A 16,347-nucleotide genomic window follows, 5' to 3' on the forward strand; every position below is an offset into this window, starting at 1 on the left:
GAGAAGATTCAGGTTGCATGCTGGGCTTTAGAGACAATGATGATGGCAATGTTTCACCAATCATAGATGGCGATTTAGGAGTAGGATTTGTGCTTGACACAATGTCTTCCATTTCCATCAAACTAGCATGGTTTCCCTTGTTTTCCATTGGCATCACGAGTCGTGTGATGCTTTCAGCCTAGTGCTTTTATGATGTAAAACTATCAGTATGCCAGCAAGGTGCTTTTCAGAAGTAAGGGGCCGGGAATTCTAAGATCAACTAAGGTCGATATGCTGCTGGCTCTGCTTTGAACTCTAACATCACACCTACCACCAGTGCCAGTAACTCATGGCTTCATGACATGTTAGTTCTAGGGAGGAGATGGAGACTGGACATATAATGTGAACTAATTCTGCAGAATATACATACGCATTTTATAAGCTTGTGTACACCAAAGAAACTGAAGTAAAAATGGAAACCCAGTGAGCATAAACATTCAACGAATACCACATCCTTGAAATTTTACATGCCCTCCTCCCCTTACAGCCCTGAACATACCACATGACCATGACAACCATTTCTTGCATCAAAACCTGCAAATTCATCTTCTCCAGCCTCCCACCCTTCACATGATGGATGAATTGAGCCTCTGTTTTCACTTGGGATGCTTTTGTGTACATGTGCAAACTGCACCTCCTTCATTAATTAGTGGATCGTTGTAATCTCTGAACTCAAGTGGAAACAGACCCCTCCAATCGGAATTCGGAATGCGTTCAGGCAGATGCAGCACTGTAAGTAAGGCAATCAATTGATCTACACAGCTCCCATGAATGTATTATACTGTCCGCTCATCATCATAGACGCCAGGAATCCACAAGCGCCACAAGCATCACCAGCGCCGCCGCCATGGCGACCTGGCCGAGGCTCGCCGTCCCAGCCCGCCGGCGCGCGCTGGACACCTTGGGTATCCTGTCGGGGAGCGCGCACTCCTCGCCGTCGAAGTAGACCCTCTTGGGGAACCCTTCCCCCTTGGCGATGTTGATGTTTGGCGCGTCCTTCCTCTTGAAGGAGATGACGGACTGCTGCTTCCCTGGCACCCTGGGGTCCGCCGGCGTCTTGCCGTCGGTGATGGGCTCGAGGTAAGCGAGCCCCGGCACGCCCTGCATGAAGATGGTGTTGTTGAAGGGCGCGTCCATCCTGGTGCCGTTGAAGGAGTAGACGTTCTCGTATCCGCTGTAGTGGTCGCCCATGGTGACGGCGGCGAACCAGTCCTTGAACGTGTAGTCCTGCCAGTTGAAGATGGTCATGCGCACCGACCAGCCGGACTTGTAGTTGTTGATGACGTGCCAGTTGATGCTGAGGCCGCAGCTGTCGGCGCAGGGCATCGGGTTGGGCACCCGCCAGTGCTTGATCTTGGCCCACGCCCTGGCCTTGGCCGTCCGGTTCTCGAACGGGATGAGCAGCGCCTCGGGCGGGAGCAGCATGGCGCGCGAGTCCGGGTCGCACGTCGCCGTGTCGTTGCCGCAGCCGCAGGCGCAGGTGTTGCAGGGCACCACCGAGTCGTTGTAGAAGGCGGAGAAGGAGACGCAGCACTTGGATGCCCGGCGCTTGGGGCGCGTGATGTTGCAGGCCACCTGCCACGACGCGACGGCTGGGGTGGAGGACAGGAGCCCCGTCGGGTCCGGGAACTCCTGGGGGCTCACCCGGATGGGCTGCCCGCACGTGTACTGCGGGTTGAGCTTCCCGGAGATCTTCCACCCCTGCGGCGGGTACAGCGCCGTGCGGTTCAGGTCGGGGGGCATCTTGAACACCTGCATCTGGAACATGGCCCGGGACTTGGACGGGTCCATGGTCGGCGGCAGGAGGGTGCCGTTCTTGCAGCAGAAGGGGACGTTGCCGACGTCCTTGTCCTTCTCCCGCTCCGGCGGCAGGTCCACGATGACGGGGCGCTTCTCGCAGTTGAAGACGGGGGTGAAGTCGAGGTCCTTGTAGTAGCCGGCGGCGGGGCTGTAGACGCAGGCGGGGCCTTCCTTGAGGAGCGTGTAGGCGCCCTTCATGCTGTAGATGAACTCGCCGCGCTTCCACTCCCAGGTGAGGTTCCAGTTGTCCAGCCGGCTGATGGGGCTCCAGTTGTCGATGGTCACCTGCGCCATGTAGCTGTTGGCGTTCGACTGCAGCACGTCGTAGGCGAAGGTGAGGTCGCCCTTCTGCCGCGCCACGTACCGCGTGCTGTTGGCCTTCTTCGCCTTGAACTTGCGGTCCTTGACGCAGCACACGTACATCACGCCGTCTTTGTGGTTGGGCGCCGGGCACCGGAAGCCGGCCGGGTTGGTGAGCTTGATGGTCTTGGGCATGGGCTTGCCGGGGGGCTTCACGCCGAACTGGGTGCCCGTGATCTCGATCTTGCTCTCGATCAGCGACGTCTCGCCGGCGGTGTCGATGGAGTTGAGGAGGTCGGCCATGGGGTACCCCGCGAAGGTGACGCCGCCGGAGACGTTGGCGGGGAGGTCGGAGCCGTCGAGGAGCACGGCGCCGCCGACGGACACGAGGATCTCCTTGTTCTGGAACCCCACGAACATCTGCCACGCCTTGAGGTCCTCGGCCATGGTGTTGAGCACCGTCGCCGTCGCCTTGAACGCGTACGGCTGCGCCGTCGCGTTCTTCAGGTGCGGGTACTCCTTGGTGCGCTCCATGAACGTGTACGACAGGAACACGCCGTTGCACGACTCCTGCGCCTTGTACTGCGGCTTCTTCTTCTCGTCCTCCTCGTCATCGCCGGCTCCGTCGTTATAGTCCTGCGCCACGGCGGCGGTAACCACGGCGAGCAGCGTCACCGCCAGGAGCGCCCACCGCCGCCGGAGCGGCTTCGGCGCTGCCATGACCATTCAACTCGATCGCTCCAAGAACGACAATGGCGCCGACGATGGAACCAGATAGCAAGCGTCCGAGCAAATAATGAATGGATTGGATCGTAGGAGGCAAGAAGGAAGGCGGCTCCCTCGCTGGATCGACGGGGGAGGCCAGGCGTGGTGGGAAGCAAATGCGTTCCAACGGGGGAGGAGGCGCATGAAGGTATAATTAGGCATGCAGGTTTTGTGCGAGCTTTGCTAAAATTGAGGAGGTTCTCGAGCGCGTGCGCTGCTTCCATCGATGGACGCCAACGCTTGTGGTTGGGTTGCGTTGTCTCCTGGAGGAAGACGGGAAGACCGTGTCAAATGGCCGCATTTGGACACCGGAATTGGCGCGGGAGCGTCTCCCGTTATAACGGGAAGGTCGTGCGCGCGCCAAGTTTCCAATACAAATTTTCTGGCAGAAACTGGAGAGCACACGGCACTCCCCACGCCTGCATGCAAACTTCCTGTAACAATTTGAACTCTCCTGCTCTCGATTTGCATGTCCGTGAATGGTGTAGTTCTACACTTGTCACCCAAGGCGTGTCAATGTTTTTTCAAATTTTTTTTGCCTTTTATAATAAAGATATCCATTTTATTTTTTTAACAAAATATAGAAACTTTGAAACTTAAACTCTGAAGAATTTTCGCAGACAACTTGATTAGTTAGCTTGGGCGGTGGGTGTTTTAATCGTCACATCGTGCAATTATTCTTCAAAGAAAAAAGAAAAAAAAAGAGAAAGGGCCCATCGGTTTCTGTGGCCCAACTTGAAACGAAAATGGGGCCGTGTACGCTCTGGTGGTGGACCTAGCCCGGCCAGCAAGGACCTTAATTTTCGTGAATCCTAAACTGTTTTTTTCAACTTTAGTATTTGAGATTCATACTATGGAGGAGCAAGTCAATCATGAATATAATCCTTGTAAACTGTTAGATCGGCCTATCTGAAATATTGAGTTAGTTTTTCTGATTGTTGATAACTCTCTTATTTGAGTGCCCTTTCCCTATCCAAGTATCATATGTTCTTGAGTCCTTCCTAACAAGAGCCCAGAGATTATCTAGAACTCTACTCCCAACTAGCGTGACTCCGAGGTAAACTCTACTCCTAATTTGCCAACCCTCTTGCTAATTGGCGGCACCAAACTGATCATGAGGGTATGTTTTCGAGAACACCTTACTCTAAATTCATTTGGTATACGACACAGAGGGATAGACCCAAGATATGCCCCCACTTAGATTCTAGATTAACCGACGACGCCGACGGTTAGGCAGTCGCTAACGGATGGTCGCGCTAGCTCCCACCTGACTTGGATGGGCGGCTGGCAGTGCCCGCGTGGCGACATCGGTTCCTGCTGTCCACGACACCGGAGGCTAGGGCTGAAACACGCTGGAAACGTGCGAGTCCCGCGCGTCCTCCGGCGCAAGGTCGTGCCGGCTTCTTTTCCATATGGCCGGCCGGCATCGTGGCCATCGAGGACCGGAAGAGCGGAGGGAAAAGCCACGCACGACGGCCGTGCCTTTTGCCGCCTCGCCGCGTGCACCGTGTTCCGACACGGACCGCACCCACCCCCTCCCGGTCCCTGTGGACATAAAAAATTATTGGCGTCTCCATGCGGGTGGTTAAAATGGAAAGCACGTTGCTGTACGTGCGGAGAACAAAACCACGTGGTTTTCCCCGCTGTCCCTGCGGGCTCTGTTTGTACCATCCTTCTTGTTTTCGAGGATTCTGTTCGTGCTATCATGATAACTATATTAGTATTGTAGGGTTTACACTGTATTGTAATCGACGGCTGTAAGGGATGAGCATCCAACACTGTTGGAATCGACGAATCGTATGTCTTGCTAGCTAGACCATGCAACAAGACGTGTCTGCCAACAATTATACAGGAGTATACTACTCCACTTTCAAATAGTATATTGGCCGGCTTTATCTATTTACTATGAAAACACACATATTCGGTCAGGACCTGGTGTACTACTAGAAAATATAATTTAAAACCCACTAGCATTAAGAAGATACTAGGAGTATACTAATGGGATAATACTTGTGGTCTACAATGATTGTATTTTAACGACAAGAAAATATTAAATTCACTTACCTAGAAGGATGGCTGAGATCATGGCGCCGAAACTAGCAGCCTATCGCCAATTTTCACCGTGACACCATTCTATTTCAAAAAAAAAAAAATCACCATGACACCATCTGTATGTTCCACGTAAAGTCAGAGAAAGAAATGGAACCCTGAACATAATTATGAGCATCACCGAGGGTCTAACACCAAGTAAATTCCATCTGCTGTACGCTTCGCAGTTCACATCAAAGTTCGAAGCAAAGCAGGTCATCGGTGGCATAAATCCAAAATAAAACACCCACCCCCCCTCCCCCTGCTCCACCACCGACGCCCGCTCGCACGATGGCCTCGCCGGAGCCGGCGGAGGCCTCGCCGCCGTCCACGCCTACCACCACCGCGTCCCCCTGCCCGACCCCGCGCCCGCTGCCTGCTGCTGCCGCGCTGCCGACCATGGGCCCCGCGCTGCTCCGCGCGGCGCGCAGCGGCGACGAGCGCCGGCTCGTCAAGGCGCTCCTGGCGGACCCTGCCGCCCCGGACCTCGAGTCGGCCGCCACGGCGGGGGGGAACACGCTCCTCCACGTTGCGGCCGCGGGCGGGCACGCGGACCTCGCGTCGCTCCTCCTCCGCCGCGCCCCGCGCCTCCTCGCCGCGCGCAACGCCGCGCTCGACACCCCGCTCCACCTCGCGGCGCGCGCCGGGGCGCACAAGGTCGTCGCGCTCCTCGTCGCCTCCTCCTCCTCCCTGCGCGCACTGGCCCGGGCCACGAACAGGCGCGGGGAGACGGCGCTGCACGACGCCGTGCGGGGCGGCCACGAGGCCGCCGCGCGCGCGCTCGCCGCCGCGGACCCGGGGCTCGTGGGGCTGTGCGGCGGCGCCGGGGAGTCGCCGTTCTACATGGCGGCGGCGGCCGGGTCCCAGGGGATGGTGCGCTTGCTCTTGAGGACATATAGGAATGCGGAGGCGGAGGAGGAGGAGGTGCCCGTACTGGCTTCGAGCACGGGTCCGGGAGGCCGCACGGTGATGCACGCCGCCGTGCTAACGAGCTACGGTAAGTTCCTCCTGACTGCTAGTTCATGTTGCTCTGTTTATGACGAGTTAATGAGCAATTTGGAGTGCATTAAGATCTAGTGGGTCAGGTTTAGATATGCTAGTTTGTCAATTGGGGATTGAGGTACTGTGGGAAGCTTGACTGAAATCTGGAAATACTTCTTTCGATAGAATGATCGAACTATGTGGTGGTTGGATTCATGGATTGAGTTGAATTTAGCCGTTCGTTTCAAAGCAATGATGCCCCTTTTTCTAAAGCTAGTGGTGGATGGAGTATGAGTCGGATGATTGGATTCTCTGTTTGATGTGATGATTCACGTTCACTTTATCACGCATTGAACTTTAGTGTATACCTATCTAAACTCAAACAGTTCAAATTGCTATAAGCTAGTGATAGCGATTTTGGTTAGGGTTGTCTTGGCAGCACACAGTGAGTATCATGCTGTGAGCCTGTGAGTTGTGACATTATGATTATTCTGTAGTCGATTATCAGATTATGTGGGGCTGCACATTTAGTGCTTATGAAATAGGTTTTGGCACAAATACTTATGGGTAACATTGAGTTTTGGGTGGGCAGTGAGCACTCATCAAATGGCCAGGGTGGCATATTATATATTAATCCTACTGTCCTACATGTGAATCATGAGATAGAAGATAAATAAAGGTACATGTGAAAAGAACCTTGTTGAAAAGGACATGTAAGCATGGACAGACATAGGCTTAAGTAGTATATCATGGACGGTTCTATTCTATTGAAGAAGTTTTTTTGAATGCTAGTTATTTGCTCAAGGAATGAGGAGTTAACAGGCTGACAAAAGTTATAGATTTTTTTATTGAACCTTATAAAAGATGAACCATTTTTGTTGAAAATTACGCATAATCGATCAAATTTAGGTGTGATTACGTCATTACTCGAGAAAAAGTTATTTTATACTTCCATGCACCTGACATATTCACTGAAGTTCTTTCATAATAGAAATGACACAGGAATTGCTGCAGTGGAACCCAGCTCTTGTGAAAGAAGTTGATGAGTCAGGCAGTACTCCTCTCCACTACATTGCGTCTGTTGGAAATATTTCCACTATGAAGCTCTTATTGCGCCATGACACTTCTCCAGCATATATGTCAGATTCCAATGGTTTATGTCCCGTACATATTGCTGCTAAAATGGGATATGGTCAACTCATCTATGAACTCTGTAGATTCTGCCCAGATTGTGACGAATTGCTTGACAGCAGAGGAAGAAATTTCCTACATATTGCTATTGAGAATAAGAAATGGAAAGTTGTTTGGCGTTTCTCTGGTACTGCAGAGCTTGTAAGAATGGCAAATGTCATGGATTCTGAAGGCAACACGCCCCTGCATCTTGCTGTAAAGAATGCAGACCAGATGATAGTGAGTCTTCTAATGGCAACAAAAGGTGTACTGCCAAATATAGTGAACAACCAGGGCCTCACTGCCTTAGATCTTGCAGTACTGGCAACTGACAAAGGCATAAGTTATACACTGGTAAGCTTCACCGAATCACCTGGGACTACATTCTTCTTTGCATCTTCTAATTCATGCTATGGTTTGATTTAAAATTTGTTTCTTTTGTAAATTGTATCATTTGCTTTCCTGAAAGGTTGATTTTCTTCTGGTAGAATCCACAGGTCATCATTCTCCGCTGTTTGGCATGGACTGGAGCTGTTCTTAGTCCTCGTCGCCTTGATCATTTCATAGATGAATTTGGCATTGGGAAAACTTCTGGGAACGAGCTAAAGAAATTTACCAACATTGCACAGAATTTAATTGTTGGCTCCGTGCTTGTCTCAACAGTCACATTTGCAGCAGTTTTCACTCTGCCCGGTGGCTACATATCGGATGGACATCCACATGCCGGCGCACCAATTTTGTCACACAGATATACCTTCAAGGCATTCGTGATGGCAAACACTCTTGCATTTGTTGGCTCCACGCTGTCCACCATTTGGCTCACGTATGCAGGGTCAGAACATGTCCATCCGCTGCTTCGTGCAATCTACATGTTCCTCTCTGTAATTTCGATGGAGCAGGCGACGAGAAGTATGGTTATAGGATTCGCATTGGGTGCCTATGTTGTTTTGAGCCCGGTCAGCGAGCGGATCGCCATTGTGGTCTGCGTGTCTACCTTCATGACCCTATTGCTTCGCAACCCATCTAGTTGGCAGCTATGGTTCTTGTTCATGCCGATAAAGCGGCGATTGGGTTGGAAAGGAGCGTTTAAGACCCACTTGCCACAGGAAACGAGGAGCCGTCTTACAATTGGTGTTGGCTCCAATTTTGCCTGTCTATTCCTGCGGAGGATGCTTGGTACGATATTTACTTACAGCTTCATCTTTCTGTTAGCATTGCTATGATGAGAACTGCAATAGTGTGCCTTGGTGTACCATTCCCGTTTCTTTAAAGAGTTGCATGAGTTGTATATACAAGTTCTTCAAGTTGCACGAGTGCTCGCCTATTTGCCGAACTCACTGTGATTCTAACTTCTGATCGACAATGGAGAAAAGAAAAGAAAAACTTCTGGTTAACTATATATCTGCACATGCCTCTATACATGATACACAGGATATACCGTTAAATACATGATACACGAAAACATGAATTTTTTTTGTGGGTACAGAAAAAAAAATGAATTCAATTGATATGACATCAAACAGTACATATATAAATGCACATCGCAATTGAGTAATGAGTATTTGGCACCAAGCGAAGGCATATGCAACAGCATCCAGAGTTTACACTGTACGATAGCCGTATTGCCTGGAGCTCAAGTTTAGGTGGTTGTCCGGTTCCCACCACTGCTGGAGGCTGTGAGAGCCGAATGCGCCGCTGGTCTTGGTCGAGTTCTTCCACAGCCTCGCGGATGGCAAAAGGTGTGGCTGTACTCTGCTCTAGTTCCTCCTCCTCATCGCTCATGATGGTGTTGGTGCCACGAAAGGATGGGTTCAAGGTTAAAATTTGCAGATCTGGACAATCAGGTCTCTGAACTGATCTCCTAACCGGTTAGATCGATTTGGTCAAAGTACTCCAAAAAACTTCACCATTATGTATCTCTCATCGAGTAGATCAAAATGTATACGTAGAATGTCTGATTTGGAATTCGGATGAGAGAGTTATGACCTCGGGAAGATCTGCACATAGGAAATCGGTCAGATCGGTTCCCAGGATGGTCAGACCGGTTGGTCTGTGTAGTCCGAGTTAGAAGTTGTATTTTGACACCGGATTTGTTAGTGTTTCGACTCCTAATGGGGCAAGACTTCCCCACCCTATAAATATAAAGGGCTACGGCCGATTGAGGACATCCAATCGATCAAAACCATTATCAATCTATTATTTTGCCTTTTTACCTTTTCTCTTTGCCCTAGCTTTTCTAATCCCCATCTGCTGTTCTTCCTTCGTCTCTACAACGTCTGAGGACGTTCTAGATTGCCTGCCGACCCTGGAACAATCCAAGGTGCGCCTGCCCTGATAGGTCCCTCTCGGGCGGGCGTTTGTTGGTTTTTTTCGCTCGCCGGCGAAACCGGTCTGACCGGCCCGTGTAGAGGATCTGCAAGGTGATTTTAATGCCAACAGGAGGTGAGCGTGTCACGGAGTGACAGTTCCATCGCTTCCTCGGCGAGCCATCGGAACTCCGGGGGAACTCGGTCTAGAATCTCCTGCCGCTGCTCCAAGTAGTCGATGAAGCCTTGGCAGATGATGTCCCTCCGGTGCAGGAACAGCTCCGGCACCCAATCTTCCAGCCGCTGGAACAGCCCCTCCATTCTTCTCACATGGGACCTCAGGAACGTGCTCCCAAATGCTGCCTTCACCGTGCACTTGGCGACGCACAGATCCCTCCTTGCCGCGTCCGACATGCGCAGCAACTCGGCCAGCGGCGCCAGCGACAGGAGCGGCGGGTTGAAGAGGAACGTCGGGAGATAGCACCCTTCCTGGTTGCCATGTCGCGCCCCACGTCCAGCGCTATCGACGCGCCGAGCGAGTGGCCCGCGAGCCAGACGCCGCCACTTGCGCCATTGGTGATCTTCTTCAGGAGCTGCTCGACCTGCTCACGGGCCCTGCGGAAGCGGCGGCATCTGTGCTGCTTGTTGAGCGCGATGCTGCCGTCGAGGTAGATGTCGTGAAGCGCTGCGGGGTCCCGTAGCATGGTGCCCCGGAAGGCGACAATGTAGTGTGGAGCCTCCGGGTGGCGCCCCGCGCCCCCCGGCGGCTCGTACTCGTAGATGGCGCCATAGATGAAGCTCCGGTTGGCTCCGACGAAAAGGTCGCAGGAGAAACAATCGCACTCGAGCGTTTGAAGCAGGCGGAAGTGGAAGCTCGTCCACCACGCCGGCGCTACCGCCTGGCGCCTGCTTATTCTCCCGCGTGTTCCTCAGCCTCCCCTTTTCTCGATCGCTCTCCAGACCATAAGTCCCTTTAACAACGCAGGTTGCCACGCACCGGCGATGCTCGCTGCTGCACCTGAAATCATGTTGCGTGTATAGCAATGCGTAAGAACTCTAGCTCTTTCGTACGAGTAAAAATTAGGTAATGAATAGCGCTAGCTAGCGCGTGAAGGCGTGCGTGCGTGATATTGATCGAGAGTGCATACCAATCGGTCTCAATCATCGTCGGAGAAGAACCAACGCCAGCTCTCGCCATCATAAGCTTCGGGCCGGATTCGGCGAATGCATCCCCTGAATCCATTGTTCAGTGCGAGAGGATAGGATCCGAGGCACCGGCAACTAGCGATGACCGTCGGCCAGCAGCAACAATCAGCAAGAGATCAAAGCAACAATCAACAAGTGTAGTCGCGACTCGCGAGCAATGCAAATACAATGCGTCTGTGCTTTTGCTTTGCCGTGAAAAGCCTAGGCCTGTGTGCAGCACATTTATACACTGCTGACGTACAGACGGTGTTCAGTGTTCTTCTCCTGCGCAAGTTGCAATGAAGTTAAGAGTAAAAATAAGTCCACTAGGAGCTAGGGTTCAGTTACAAGCACGAGTGCAATGAACTCGAGGAGGAGAAAGGGGCTGAACCAGTACGAGTACATGATTGTGAGGCCCTGTCAAAATCATACGTTAAATTAAATTTGGTTGACCCCTTCGTTACGTACTTACGTTGTGCTGCATGCTTAAAAACCAGTCAAAAGACTATGTCAGAGCACGGTTACCACAAGTGGGGCATCAAACATACAGGCATACAGCGATCAGCAGTCCACCGTACCGTACCGTGGGTTGGTAAGACAAGGGTTGTCGGCCGGTAAGGGTTTAATTTAGCAATTGGCATGTACTGCATACATGCAAAAAATTGTCTAATTATTGCTTGAACTCAACCGTGGCCTCCCTCTAGCCTTTGATGTAAAAAGTCAAATGAAACTTTTATATATATATATATATATATATATATATATATATATATATATATATTCGTATTCGTATACATGCAACACCTACGTATTCGTAGGCGTTGCACGGCGTTGATCGGAATTTATTACTCCCTCTGTATTGAAATATTTGTCATTGTTGACTTTTTTTTCGCAACGTTTGACCATTCATCTTATTCAAAAATTATTAAAAACGTATGAAAAATAAGCCGATGTTAAAATACTTTTGATGATAAAATAAATCATAAACAAAATAAATAATACCTACATAATTTTTTGAATAAGATAAATGATCAAAAGTCAAAAGGGAGTATTTATTATCGTTGCTTTGTTTCCTTTTGCTGCCGTTGACCCATAAGCAGCTACTATTTTATGAGCAGGAAAAGGGCAGGGTCTTGTTAGGGCACCAGCAATGTATGGGTGCACCCCGGTCCTAAGGTGGGACCCACCATGGATTTAACATCAACTAACACCAGAGCCGCAACGCAGAGAACCAGCACCTGAGTCCATGCATGGGACCCATCTAGCTAAAAAATTCCCCGACTCCTTTTCCCGTCGTTGCTTCCTGCGGGTTCTCGTCCAGTCCTTCCCTATCCCGCACACCGCCTGTCCGCCTCCGTCCTCATCCGCTCAAGGATCCCGATCCGCGCCGCTGGCCGCGACCGTCCGAGCCGCCACCACTGGCGCCAAGCATCCGACTCCAGCTTGGCCACGGCAACCCCGGACGCGGTAGGCGAATCTTTTGGCTGGGCCTAGGAGGGCGACGGCGACGCTCGAGATCTAGCCCAGCGAGGGGCCGCGCCGCTCCCACGCAGGTGCTCCGCCGCTTCGAGGTGATTTGTTCTGTGCGATATATACGCATTACGTTGCCTGCTTGCTAGGATGTGATTTGTTCTGTGCGATGTCTATGCAATGCATAGATGTGATTTGTTCCTTTTGTTCTGGTAGCCTGATTGCTGACTTATATATACTGCCATAGCAGATGAAGTTTTCTCCATAAACATGTCGAGCAATGGAATATGTGCCATGTTAATCTAATTTAGAGATACATTAACCAATGTCAATACAATTTCTTATTAATTTAGGAATACAACAACTCTGATGAAAAATTTGGAAATTACAAGATACTTGCAAGGACTGGGACACATTAAACTACACAGGTTGTGTTCTAAGTTTGCTGACCACCAAATTTTTGCCATATATGTTCCACCAAATCTGACTGGAGACGTTTGTGCGCCTCTTTATCATGAATAGTATCATTGATCTCTAGGATTCTACTAAATCCATGTATTGGTCCATGGTCAAGTCCTGTTATTGGTCTGGTAGATCATCCTTCTTCATATGTGTCATCCATCTTGATGCAACTGATAGGAGTCTCTCTCATCCTCAATTATCATATTATGTAGAATAATGCATACCATAATAATATCTTCTAGCTCTTTCCTGTCCCAAAGACGTGCAGCGTGACGTATAATGGCCCAACGTTTTTGTAGAATCCCAAAAGCACACACGACATGGTCCAGTACTGCACTTTGACTTTCAGTTCCATCGTCTTGATGCGCTCAACGGTGTACCTGTATGCAGGGGCCGAACTCAGACCATGCTGGGGTAAAAAAGTTTCATGTTGATAAGAAACATTTATCAAAAAATGTTGTTCACACTGAAGATTAGCCGTATCGAGTACTTTTTTTTGCATTTCATTAGTGCATTTAACTTCTACTCCTAGTCTCCTATACTGTTTGTTGTGTCACTTGAGTACTTGACACCTATATATTTAGTTTGAACTTTAAAACTAATGGGATTTGTAGCCTCTGATTACGTAGCACCCTGTTTGCTCCATTCCTGGATCTGGCTATATGCATCCCATGATACAAAAGGCCCGGGCAGTCTTTATTTCCATTACTAAAAAAAGGTTGTATGCATGAAACTCTCGTTGGAGCCCATGAACCGGCCGGTATTATATTATTGATCGATAAATGCCACGGTTATATTTTACTGAGACGTACTTTCAGTTTCTTTGCAATTCTCTTCTTTAAAAAAGAAAGAGTAAAGTATTATCCTCTTATCAAAATATTTATTGCTGTTGACTTTCGGTCACGACGTTTGACCATTTATCTTATTAGAAGCTGGAGATGGGAAGAAAGAGAGATGGACAAGTGCTAGAGTTTATACGAGAGACACTGTCAAATGCGCACCATCATTTGATTGACTCTTCCAGTTGTCTTCGTTTTCACGGGAGCGCTAGCTTGAAGTTTCTCAAGAAAGTATCAGACCATATATATATCTCCATGTCCACGTTTCGCTGAGAAAAGGGTCTGCCTTTGTTTCCTTTTATATATTTTAAGACTCTAAGAGAATCATCGAGAAGGGAATAGGACTGGGCAGCGGGGCAGCACAAGTGTAAGTCACTTTATTTTCTTCCAAGAAAACAAAATACATGTACACCGGTTGCTTTCTTTATTTTTTTGTTAGTGCCAATGATTGTGAAAACCAAACAAAAGCAATACTTAAGAGCTCCGTGCCCTTTTGTTAGCTCCTGATGAGTTCTGACAATCTGTTGGGAAATTAATGGATAGTTGTACTTAGTAGACGAAGATTTAGCTAAAGAAAGTAGCACACTATTAAACGCGTAATGTGTAAGTCTAAAGAGTTGCAAAGAGAGAAGCAAAGCAATGGAGTTGTAAAAACACAACTAAGAGCAAGATAAATGCAAGCTACACAAACCTGTGACAAGCGATGTGTACCAGATTGTGCCGAAGACTTCTTGCAACTCTTTCTCTGCTCCACCCAGGATCATACACATAGTCACCAGAATGTCGGGTCGACTGGGTCGAGGGTCGGGGTCGAGGGACGAGGGTCACTAGTGTCTAAAAATATGGGTCGAAGGGGTAGTTTGGAACGATTGACCCCAATCAATCCGGGTCGTTGAAACCGACTATGACTATGATACAAAAGTTCTATACAACGTAGTAAATAAGAAAAGAAAAACAAGAAATAACTGATCGATCTGGGTTGCGTATGATGGCCCGCCAAGCCTATTATCCATGTTATGAGTCACGCAAGCAGCTGCCTCCCCGCCTCCTTAGTGCTGCTGCTCTACTCAGGCAACTTATCACCACCGGCCACAAATCACTCACCGTCAACCAACACTTTGCATGAGGCACTAGTAAAATCGATTGTCTATGTCCTCCTCTTCTCTCCATTGCTCTCAGATTCGTTGGAGAAGGGTCAATTTGATGTTGATTGCTGTGGCTCCCCAAGTTACATTATATTGTCCACCAGCAGGACATCTTCTTCAATTCAGGCGGCATCCCACATTAGTAATGCTAGTCTGTGTCATCTCCCCTCCCCTGTTGCTTAATATAGCCCACTCGATTTAGGCTGTGACCCTGCTGCTATGGAGCGATGACCCATGCGACATTGACCCTGCCCGACCCTCGATTCAGGACGGTGATCCTGTCGGTGTTTAGACCCGGCAATCTACCTACGGGGGTGCCCATGGTAGTGTTTAGTGCATGGGGCTTGCCAAGATCAGGAACTCGAAGGTGAACTGAGACACATGATTTAGACAGGTTCAGGCCGCTAGATTGCGTAGTACCCTACATCCTGTGTGTTGGTTGTATTGAATCGCTTTGGAAGGGTCCCTGCCTCGCCTTATATTGCCAGAGGCAGGGCAAAAGGTCGGTTGTTTACAAGTCGGATTTGACTAGATGAGTCCTACTCTAATTGCTAAGAGTAGTTTCCTAATCCTCAACTGATTTCTTTCCTCCACGTAGACTACATCGTCCTACACCGTAGCCTCCATGTCTAACACGTCTCGGTGTCCAACCCTGTATTTAGGACTGTCCAAACCTTCTGGTGGGCATATAGATGTATGTATGATAAGCCTCCGAGTACTTTTTAGCCAAATGCAGCAGTTCTGAGTACTTTTTGTAGACTTTTCCGACTAGTTTTGAGTACTTTTTGTAGCCATGAGCATTCCAAAGGCAACAACAGCTCTATTTATAACCAGGGCAACAAGCTACCATCCATGAGTGCTACAGAAAGCACCCGTGACTGCACAACAAAGCTCCCAGGGCACTAGACCCCAGTACAGTACCCACGTGAAGCCTATCTTTATCGTATGGAATCTGGAGTTAATGCTCACATGCGACTCGTCCCTTTTACAACCAGACAAGGAAGAACAGTACTCTCATATGTACTTCCTGACAAAACAACAATAATGCAAGTCTTCCACTCCGAAGAGTCGAGGGAAAAAGCTCTATCACGAGAAATCTTAGAGACACTACTCAATGATTACTACCGGATAGCTCGAGTACCCAAGTACTCAACAAATCACTTCCGAAGAGGCTCATAATAGTAGCCTTGTGCGCAGACACTCAACTTGGTTGAACGAGCAGAATCAGGACCAAAGTTTGAGATGTACTAAACATTGCAGATAACTAGTCGAAGAGCAACAAATCGATTAAAGACTTAAAGTTATACACATAGGTATTCCATTACAGGACTAATATTTTTCATGACCAACAAAAAAAGGGGGGAAAAGATAAGTCTACTACAGATCCAAATACTTGGCCACCTCTTTAGCGATGGGATCCACCTCTTCCAGATACTGCTGAAAGACTTCATTAGTATAGTCCCCAGCGATCCCCTCCGTGACAGGAGACAGGTCGGCCTTGGGGTAGAAGGACTTGACAAAGCCTAGCAGCTGCTTGGACATAGATTTCGCCATCCCTTGGATATAGCTGGTGATCTTCGCTGGCGCATCTCGGAGCTTTTCCACCAGTGGGCGAGGTTCTGCGCCTTCAACTGGGGGCTCCACCATATCAGCCAATGGCTGAGCCACCTCGGTCCACTGCTGGAGTTCGGTTTGTTGTGCCTGGACGGTAGTCGTAGCTTCGACAAGACTAGCCTCACCATCCTGGCGCATCTTGGATTCCTTCTCCAGATCATGCTCCATCTTCTCCACTTCTCG

The 16,347-nt window shown here is 49.5% G+C and overlaps 3 protein-coding genes and 1 long non-coding RNA gene across 5 annotated transcripts; 2 read left to right on the forward strand and 2 right to left on the reverse strand.

Moving 5' to 3' along the window:
• Positions 1 to 531: 531 nt before the first annotated feature.
• On the reverse strand, positions 532 to 2,865 carry LOC101772366 (COBRA-like protein 10). The gene has a single exon (XM_004957841.3). The coding sequence runs from the start codon at positions 2,863 to 2,865 to the stop codon at positions 835 to 837; it is 2,031 nt and encodes a 676-aa protein (XP_004957898.1). The 3' UTR covers positions 532 to 834.
• A 2,384-nt stretch (positions 2,866 to 5,249) lies between these two features.
• Positions 5,250 to 8,476, forward strand: LOC101772775 (protein ACCELERATED CELL DEATH 6). Of its 2 annotated transcripts, none has more exons than XM_004957842.2 (3): positions 5,250 to 5,989; positions 6,965 to 7,497; positions 7,632 to 8,476. In XM_004957842.2, exons 1-3 carry the CDS (start codon positions 5,284 to 5,286, stop codon positions 8,364 to 8,366), a joined length of 1,974 nt encoding a protein of 657 aa, XP_004957899.1. In that variant the 5' UTR covers positions 5,250 to 5,283; the 3' UTR covers positions 8,367 to 8,476. The 2 variants fall into 2 exon arrangements, with proteins under 2 accessions (XP_004957899.1, XP_012699681.1); XM_012844227.2 differs by having other exon boundaries at positions 7,641 to 8,476.
• Positions 8,477 to 9,569: 1,093 nt separating this feature from the next.
• Positions 9,570 to 10,692, reverse strand: LOC101756846. Its single transcript, XM_004959656.1, has 4 exons — positions 10,598 to 10,692; positions 10,346 to 10,467; positions 10,019 to 10,257; positions 9,570 to 9,938 (listed from the first exon to the last, which is right to left on the reverse strand). The coding sequence occupies exons 1-4, from the start codon at positions 10,690 to 10,692 to the stop codon at positions 9,570 to 9,572; spliced, it is 825 nt and encodes a 274-aa protein (XP_004959713.1).
• A 1,281-nt stretch (positions 10,693 to 11,973) lies between these two features.
• On the forward strand, positions 11,974 to 13,904 carry LOC111256207. The gene is made up of 2 exons (XR_002676203.1): positions 11,974 to 12,205; positions 13,496 to 13,904. It is a non-coding gene; the product is annotated as an uncharacterized LOC111256207 (long non-coding RNA).
• The last annotated feature ends 2,443 nt before the right edge of the window (positions 13,905 to 16,347 follow it).

The sequence above is a fragment of the Setaria italica genome, chromosome II (genome assembly GCF_000263155.2).
Source record: "Setaria italica strain Yugu1 chromosome II, Setaria_italica_v2.0, whole genome shotgun sequence".
In the NCBI taxonomy this organism is placed as follows: Eukaryota; Viridiplantae; Streptophyta; class Magnoliopsida; order Poales; family Poaceae; genus Setaria; species Setaria italica.